Here is a 9,508-nt window from a genome sequence, read left to right on the forward strand (position 1 = left end):
GAGAAAGGAGGAAAAATCCCCACAAGTTTCCCCAAACTCAGTATAGTTTATATAATATATACTTAGAAGTGAATCTCAATACACCAGCATTAATTAAAAAAAGCCAAGAACGCATACTCTGTTGTGTTAATGGTTTGCAAAGGGAAAAAGCAACATTTATTTTAAGAATAAACATCTGCCTCATTAGCAATAATGTAGAAAATAATGTCTATTATGTATACATATTAAAGACTTTTCATTAGACAGTATTATTTATGCTTTCTACTCCATCTGTGCAGAAGACCTGTATGCAGAAGACTCACTTTCACTTCAATTAAAATCAGTAGCAAATTTCATTAATTTTCATCAGACACTTATGATAACGGAAATACGAACCATATAAAAATGTTAAACACTTGGCAATTCAGTTTTACCTTTGAATTATTAAGAAAGAACTACCTTACAGCAGTGAGCTTTATTTGCAAGGTCAGGAGTTCACATTGTCTAGGAATAAAAGTTTTTCCTTCTACATATTTTCTCCATAAAAAGATTAATAAATTTACAAACCATGTGCTTTTCCTTTCCACTGAAACTATTATGAAAAATTTCACTGCATTTTTATGAGTATAAATACATTAATGAAGTTTCCTCTCATGAATAGGGAAATCACTATTAATGACTGAATGATCATTGGTATTCCATTTGGTTGATGCTAGAAATTATTTGCAATTATTCCAAATATATTAGTTCGATTGTGCTTTCATCCAATTCAGGAAACTCAACTAAGCTATAAACACCAACAGTAAAACCCAGTGAATAGCTATTAAAAATATGGTCAGATTTGGAGCATGGAAAGAGCACCAAGTTTGTGAGGGTACCATGACATTTATTTTTGCTTTAAAAAGTCAAATACCACAGAAGCTTAAAAGGTATTGCAAAAAAACCCAAGGTGTCTGGCCCATTAAGCCATCGTCCAGAGCCTACCCTGAAAATCTGTCACACAAATACCATCTCACAGGCAATTAAAATCTTTCTAAAATCTTTCTTCCATCCTCTAAAACAACTACTCCTTTGAGACAGCGCATATTTAATGCCATATTAGTTATTCATAGATCGCCCAACCCCTGGACAACATCTACAATTTTGGGCAACATGTTTCACCATATGAGGTCACAGAAATTTCACCAAGAATCCCGGCATCATACAAGACACTCAGTAAGAAAGACAAGAAATGTCACGCCCAAGAATGGCACACAAAGAAAAAAAGATCTGAGGTAGGACTCTCACCCTCAAATATAATGCTAGTTGTATGATTTTTGAATGAGGGAAAAAACTACAGCAGAAAGATAATTGTAAAGAAAGCTCTTATCTCACTTCTTGCTTAAAGATGGGAAAGAGATGGAGAAGACCCTGCTTGCAAAGGTTGTACATTTATTTAAAAATTGGAAACCCAAACACTAATCTAAGATACTATCCACCTTCCCAATCACATACGCAATTCCTAATCCCATTTGAGAAATAAACGTAATGACAAATAGAAGATAGTCCATGTGCATGAACTTGCACCAGTCCAGGTCTTGGTGACTTTCTCAAAGAAAGCCTTTTGTTCGCTTCTTTCTAGGACATTGAAGATCAGTTTTGATTTTTATGGCAAATCAGTTGTTTCCCCTGGATCACTAGTCAGAAGGTAAGGTCATTACAAATGAGAAAACTTAATAGACCAAGCCTGAAATAATAAAATGTGAAACAGTATTTTACTAAGGTAAGTATACATCACATGATAAACATTCTTGATACTTATCTACTGAAAACCCTGAGGTGGGCAATAGGTGTCCAATAAAAACCAAGTGAAAAAGAGAAGCTAGGTGTTATTTATTGTCCATGACAGGGTTCCAAGAGAGGACTGCTGTCCATGAACAACACCAGGAAAGAGGAGGAATGAAGCATTGTTGACTATTTTATCTTCTCTGTCAATCACAGAGAAAGTGCAAGCAGTTTTAAAGGTTCTTGTATCTCCACCTCTCTGGTCAGTGTATAGTGACTGAGATAGCACAGTAAAATACAGGACATGAACATAAAAACCTATGAAGTCCAATTAAAAGAAAAGCAGAGCTCTGCATCTGATGCAGAATAATCCCATGCATCCATACAGGCTGGGAACCCACTGTTCGGGCAGCAGCCCCACTGAAAAGGGCCTTGGCATTGCTGTAGACACAGCAGGTTGAATACAAGCCAACACCATGCCCTCATCAGAAATAAGGCAAGCAGCATACAACTACATTAGAGGAGTGGGGCCAGCAGGCTGAATAAAGTTATTTCTCTCCTCTACTCAACATGGCCTCACACTATGGCACCCAGTTGTGCCCCTACAGCTGAACAGGGATGTGCAGAAGCTGGAAGAGATGCAGGAGAACAACTAAGACAGTCAGGGGTCTCAAGCTTGTGTCTTACACAGAGAAGTTGAGGCAGTTGAGCTTGTTCAGTCTGGCAAGAGGGTCATCTAACAGGTGACCTAGTAGCAGCCTACAGCTACTTGAAAGGAAATTACAAGGATAAAGAAGCCAAATTCTTCTTGCTAATGCCAGATGATACATAAAGGGGCAATGACCATAACCTGCCACTTGGGAGGTTCAGGTTGGCTCTCCTGTCCGTCCCTCCCCATGCCAAAACCCCTCTTTTTTCAACAGGTAGGTGTTGCAGACTTGCAGTTTACCCAGCAAGGTGGTGGGACCTCCATCCAGTGAAGTTTAAGACCTGTCTAGACAAAGCCTAGCTGATGCTACTGGGAAGAGTGTGTCTTCCAGTTGGACTGGGTGACTTCCAAAGGTCCCTTCCAAACAAAGTTTAAGTGAGAAATATGCACACATATAGAATCACAGACTGCCTCAGATGTGGCAAACCGCTGTAGATTTATTCTGAAGTGCGTCTAAATATCCACCATCATTCATTGTCACTCCTTAAAAGAACATGCCTAATAAAGTTTAGGTGTTACAGTGAAAGAGTTTTACATTTTTACCTCCTTAGTAACTAATAAGATTTGCTTTGCCACATCATTTATGCCATCAACCCTATTATTTGTTATTTGTAAATATAACGCTGTCATTTGTTTTTTAAAGCATACAAAAATATACTGTTATCCTAACAACACCAAACCTTGACTCCGAAAAGATACTTGAAAAGATGAAAGCCATGGATCTGCCCACAGAGCACCTGGAACTAGTTCATTAGATGCCTTGAGATGGGTAAAATAAAGAGATAAAATAATTTCTCCTAACTTCCGATAGTAGGAGAATAAGCAAGTATTTAGGCTGTTGCACATTATTGGTTTTTAATCAGAATGTGGAACCTCCCTAATTATACAAATGGCACAGTATGATGCAGTGCTGTTAGCTCACATGCAAAGATGCTGCTGTTCAATAGCCACCTGATCATTAATAAGCTGTGTCCTTTCCAGCAGATGTAGAAAAATAAAATAGCTAGCTAAATCTTTGATGGCATCATTACATTTTTTTCAGAAATCATTCTTTAAGCCTTTTTCCATCAATAACGCAAAGGACAAGAACAACATCACACAGGCTCTTCAATTCATCTAGTACAGTGTCTTCTATCTCCAGCACCAGCCAACAGAGGATGCCCATGGAAACCTATTAATACAGGTCATGCAAAGTGATACTGCCCTTGTGCATTCATCCAGCCCTGCGATTTGTGATTCAGAAGCTTCCAGAGCAAAAGGTGGTGACTTTGTAAAGAGAAGGACATCCCCCCAACAAATGTTAAAGATTTTTGCATGGAATATATTACAAAGAAGTCAGTAAGAAACAGAAACTTTATTATTCCTGAAATAAATCCAATATGTTGTATTAGGAAACTTATGCAACTAATTATATCCTACCAGTATTAACAGTATCAAAGAGCAGTATTTTTTTCTGCACGTCTCATGACATCTCTTTTTCAGAATGTCAATTAACAATAAAAATAATACAAAATCCTTATGACAACTGAAGATGAAACCCAGAGTTAAATTTGCAACAAATATGGAGTTCCCCTTTGATCATTCCAAGGTAACGCCTATACATTTTTATCAAGCCAAACAACTCAAAATGATCTAAAAAAACAGCAACACCGACAACAGAAATAAATCCTATGACATCCCAAGACAATGCTTTTGAAAAGTTACAGTATCACAGCATTATCATGTAGGCGCACACGTGTTAAAGACGCACATGCTCCGAGTGTAGGTGATGTGGTATGGCATAAATATTTTACTAGCAGGAGTTTAAGTTACTGACTCATTACTCACAAACGGTATGAATGCTCTTTTCTGATTTTATAAGTGTTCATATTTTCGGTGTTTCTGAATGATTAAGAACAGAAGACTCTTGTATCTGAAAAGTAGTTTTTCAAAAACTTGCAGGAGAGATCTTATAGGGCCTCCATGTAAAGAGCTACTGAGGTGCACAAAAAGGAGCCAAGAAACATGTAATTTATGGCCCAGCACAACTATACTGAAGTCAAAGGCCTTTGATCAAGAGTAAATCCTTCCTCTAGTAGCAGAAGTTTGCAAAACAGCTGTTTTTTTCCAGCATTTGGCAAGTTTATATTTACAAATAAACTAACCAATTGACTTCTGAATGTAGGTCACAACATTTGTTCCTCAGGTGGCTGGCCTGTTGTTCTCTTATTTGAAAGGGCAAAAAGAAAAAGGAAGACCACAGTGTGCATAATTTTCACCTCTGAAGTGTTTTCCCCTATGGAAATGAGAAATGAAAATATCACTGCAGGGACAGTTTCTTATGTGTAACTGATGCTTATTTCCCCGCTTCTTATTTCAAAAACAAACAGGCAAACCTAAATAAACTTCTAGATCGAAGACTTTGAAACTCTGAAATCACCCTTGCGTTACTTCAACCTGCGTATCAGAGTGAGCTTCATTTCAAGAGACCGATGATCTACACAGAAGGTCTCACCCCACATAGCCCATCCCTGTAACAGAAATAGTACAGAGCTATAACGGGCTCCACTGCAATCAAGAATAGCTTAGCAGAGGTAGGAGCAGACATCTCAGCCATGTGCTTAGTAATGTCTTTGCAACTCTAAACTACTTGTCTCAAGACTTTTTTTTTTAAATAGTTGGGGGTTTGTTTTGGTTTTTAATTCTGTAAGAAAGTATGTTTTCCAAGATGCAATTGTGTTTGATCAGGTGGCTGGAAAAAAAATGAGCCTGAAACACCAAAAATATTATCTGAATATCTGGCAGTCATTAAATTGGAATTATATAAATACATTAAACTAATTTATAGACTGGCAATGAGGATGGCTGTCAAACTGAAATCCAACAGAACTTCAAATGCTCCTTAAACACTGTATCAGTGATAGATCCTTAAAGGTAATATTATTACCAGGTGCCTTTATACTACAGTAATGTTTCAAGCTCTTTCACACAGATCTGCTCAGATAAAAGATATAATGTTGGCATTTACAGCTGCCAAAATTGCCATTTGCAATTAAAAATTAAAACTGGCACTCTTTCTATGCAGGCAATTATCTAAACGCAGCTGGCAATCTTCCTTGTTTACAGTGCTGCTGTGTCATGACTTCACTCTGTTTGGAAATTTACTTTTTTCTTTTGAGGTTTAAACTCATCAACCTTATTTCCAAGTTGAACTTTACTTGTTTTAATGATTTTCATCATAGTCTCAAAGAGAAAGGTCCCAAACTACAATTTACAGATTCTGTACAGCAACTTCAGGCACTGCAGTGAGGTAATTCCTGGTAAATACTTTGGTGATTTTCACAACATTCATTTACATCCATCTGAGCCACAGGGTAACACCTGTAAGAACCCAAACAGCAAAATGTACCAAATAAATGCCCTCCAAGAAGAAAGTTCAAGCTATAAGAGTTGATTTTCACAGTAAAACAGAGAGAATGGGCAGATCTTCCAAGTGGACAAAAATCCTTTTGCTGAATAAAATATAACATCAAGTATGTTTCAAATGTTTGTTATCTGTAGCAATTCTGATCTACTAAATAAACCTGTCCACAAAGTATCTTATTAATCAGACTGCCATGTTTTTGGCAAGGTATTTTTTCACTTATAAAAACCTTTCCTAAAGCAGGATTTGGGGATTCCCGTGCTGCTGGGAGAGGAGCATTCTTTATGCTATCAAACAGCTTTTAGGCAAGTTGCTTTTTTATGGAAGCTGCTGTAACCGCTAGCTTGATGCCGGCAACTATCATGGAAACAGTCACCTACAGCATATCAGTTAAATCTTCTGATTTATCTATGATATATATTCTGTAGTCAAACATAGGAATACCTTCTATTATAACCCCAATACAGTAATGCCTATCATCCTTCCTCTGTAATTTATCATGGCGTTTTCATCTAGGACTATGACCCAGTGCAATGATTCCTTGCCAGATTGTATTGCACATCTTGCTCAGCCATCCAAAAGGCTTTTGAGCTGGGTCTTTCCCCCGAATATTACCAAAAGCCGTAAAAATAGGGGATTACTAACGAAGTAAGGAATAGCGCTGACCCTGGGGATACTTTAGTAGTTACAGTCTCAGGTCCCCCTCACACAGCTCTCCCAGACTAAGTAAAGCAGCACAAGTTTCGCTGCACGGTGACGGTCCCGCTCTCCACAGAGCGATGCGACGGGATGTGTATTTTAGTCACCGTCTCTTTCAGAACGAGGGAGACAGAAGGACTCACTTGCTAAAGACAAAGCGCAGAAATGACAGACGCGGGAGGAGCGGGCTGTCAGTGCCGAGGCTGGTCACTGCGCCCTTCCCCGGGGGCGGCCCCGGCGCTGCCAGCGGCAGCCGGGCGCACCTGGGTCGCAGCATCCCGCGGCGCCGAGCACACGCGTGGGAAGGCGGCGCGGCCCACGCCGCCACTCGCACTCCCCGCGGGGCGGAAACCACGCGCGCTCGGAAAACACGGCGTGAGGCTCCGCGCCGCTAACTTTTCAAACCGCGCAGCGCTCTGTGTCCGCGGAGCAAAAGACACGCCGCGGGTATCGCCGGCGTATCCACCGCGCCCCGCCGCCGCGGGGAGGGGCCCGGCAGCGGCCGGCACTCCTCGCCCCATCTAAGCTCGGGGCGGCGGGGCGGCAGGGCGGCCGCTACGGGAGCGCCGTGCAGCCTCCCGCGAAAGCCGGCGGCCTGAAGCGCCCGGGAGACGAGCGAGCATGTGCTCTCCGCCGTGTTCTCCTCCGGCTCGTTCTGCCCGGATGAACCGAGCCTCCCCCCCCATCACCTCCCACCGAGGGCTGCGCGGATTTTCCGTCGCCCGCGGAGCGCCGCGCCGCAGGTGGCAGCGGCTACCCGCCTCCGCTGATGCCTCCCGGGCACTTTCGGCGCGACTCGGGGGATGCTTGTCCTCCCCGTGGACCAGCGCCGGCCGCGGAGCGATGCTCGGGGAGCGGAGCAGGAGGAGGGAAGGTGCGCGCCGCGCGGTGCGGTGCGGCTCTGTCTGGGGGCAGGTGCGGGCGGCGGCCCGGGTGGCGGACAGGAGGGGACGGGACGGGAGGAGAGGGGAGCGGGTCGGTACTCACACGAAGGCGTGGTAGACGAAGGCCCAGCCGCGGGGCCGCTCCAGCACGTTGTACAGGTAGTTCTGCAGCCGGCGGTACTTGGCGTTCCTGCGGCAGCTCGGCCCGCTGCTGTACGACAGCGGCTTCCCCAGCAGGCTCATGCGGGCGCCGTGCTTCCCGCGGCGGCCCTCCCGCAGCCCGGCGGGGGCGGCCGCGCCGCCGGTGCCCAGGAGCAGCAGGCCGTCGCCGCGGGCCGCCGCGCTCGCCAGCGCCCTGCCCCGGCCCGACTCCACATCCTTCATGCCCGCCGCCGCGCCGCTCTTCACCCAGAGCCCCGCGGAGCCGCCCTCCTCCCCGCCGCCGTGGTTGCGGGGCATGGCATCACCCCGGGCGCCGGGGCGGGCGCCGGGGCCGCGGCGGAGCAGGGCGCGGGCGGCGGCGGCGAGGCACCCCGCGGCGGCGGGCCGCAGGAGGCAGCGGGGGCCGAGGGTCTCCGGGCGGCGCCCGCGGGGCGCGGGGGCGCGGGCCACTTTGGGCGCCCGGCGCGGCGGGCCGGGCTGCGGCAGCTTCGCGGGGGCCCCGGCGAGGGAGCGGGCGCCCCCCCGGGCGCGCTCTCCTCCCGGGCGGCGGGGCCCCGCCGCCGGCCCCCGCAGCGCCGCCCGGCGTGGCTCCGCGGCCCGGGACGGGGCGGCGGGAGGGCAGCTCCGCGCAGCGCCGGCGGAGAGGCTGCGGGGGCGAGCGCTCCGGGCCGCGGCTTGGCGGTGCCTGTCGTCGCCCGCTCCCCCTCCGCCTCCCGCGGCACTTGGCCCAGCCGGGCCGGGCAAGCTGTTGCTCTCGCTTCCAGCAGCGGAGAAAGTCGGCGAGAACGGCGGGCCGGCGGGGACAGCGGTGCCGGGCGCCTCCGCGTCCCGGGGAGCAAGCGGCAAAGGCAGCGGCGGTGCCCGCGGAGGGGCGGGCGGCAAGCGGCTGGCGGGACGCGGCGCCCGCGGGCTACGCGCGCTCACGGGAAATGTCCATTTAAGTCCGAGAAAGTAACAACAAAACTGCCGTAAGTCTCGGCGGCGGCGGCGCGGGGGAGGCTCGGCCGGCGGCGGGACCCCGCAGCGGGCGGGGAGCGCGGCCGGCCCGGGCGGGGCAGGGCAGGCGAGCCGCCGGGTGTCCCCCCGAGGGGGCGGCGCAGCCCTGCACGCCGCTGCGGCGCTTCCGCCGTGTCCCGGCCCCGCACGGCGGCGAGAGATCAAATCGTAGCGGCGGCGGGGGCTGCCCTCCCTGCGGGCTCCCCCCCAGTCCCCGGCAGCTCCGGCCCCGGCGCGGTGCGGCCGGAGCGCAGCGGTGCCGCCGCTCGGTGCCCGAGCTGTGCCGAGAAAACAAAGCTCCCCCTGCCGAGAGCGGGCCTTTAACTCCCCGCCGCATCAAGGTGAGCTTGCGGGGGAAAAAAAAAAAATAAAAAAAAATCCACCCCACCACGCCGCAGGCGCGGCCGCTCCACGCTTTCCCGCCCGGAGCCGGCAGCAGCCGCGCCGCCTTTCGCCGCCGTTTATCGCCGCTGCTCGGCGGGCGCCCTTCTGGTCACCCCCCGCGCCCCGCGGCTCCCTGCCGCGGGCAGCCGCCTCCCGCGTCTCTCCCCGGGGGACACCTTGGGAGCCCCCCGCTGCCCGAGGGAGAGGGCGAGCTGCCGCCCGGGCACTTCAGCAGCGACTTCATGAAAAATAGCTGCGTGTCACTGGTTTTGCAGCCGGAGCACCACAACGTGAAAAATGTGACGCTAATTCGTGAAGGGTTAATGAAAAGTACTAGTGTGGACGCTAATATTATGCGAAAATCAATAAAGGCGTTCAGGAATTCAATTAAATTTCGTTTTTTTTTTCTTTGTACTGGCTAGTAGAGGCCAGGCTCTCAACATCTCCAACTTTCAGAAAAGAAGTGGTGAAGTAGATGTTACATTCTGGCTGTGGACATCAACCTGTACCCCTACTAAAGCAAAATGG

The 9,508-nt window shown here is 48.4% G+C and overlaps 1 protein-coding gene across 5 annotated transcripts in view; it reads right to left on the reverse strand.

Annotated features, from left to right (window-relative positions):
* KCNQ5 (potassium voltage-gated channel subfamily Q member 5) overlaps window positions 1-7,903 on the reverse strand; it is a 318,037-nt gene extending 310,134 nt beyond the window's left edge. For 4 of the 5 annotated variants that reach the window (XM_068414989.1, XM_068414970.1, XM_068414998.1 and 1 more), the window contains exon 1: window positions 7,542-7,903. In XM_068414989.1, the coding sequence (XP_068271090.1) occupies window positions 7,542-7,897 (356 nt within the window). In that variant the 5' untranslated portion in view covers window positions 7,898-7,903. The remainder of the gene's footprint in view (window positions 1-7,541) is intronic. The other variant, XM_068415030.1, reaches the window with a different exon arrangement.
* Between the last annotated feature and the right edge of the window lie 1,605 nt (window positions 7,904-9,508).

The sequence above is a fragment of the Nyctibius grandis genome, chromosome 1, assembly GCF_013368605.1.
Source record: "Nyctibius grandis isolate bNycGra1 chromosome 1, bNycGra1.pri, whole genome shotgun sequence".
Classification (NCBI taxonomy): domain Eukaryota; kingdom Metazoa; phylum Chordata; class Aves; order Nyctibiiformes; family Nyctibiidae; genus Nyctibius; species Nyctibius grandis.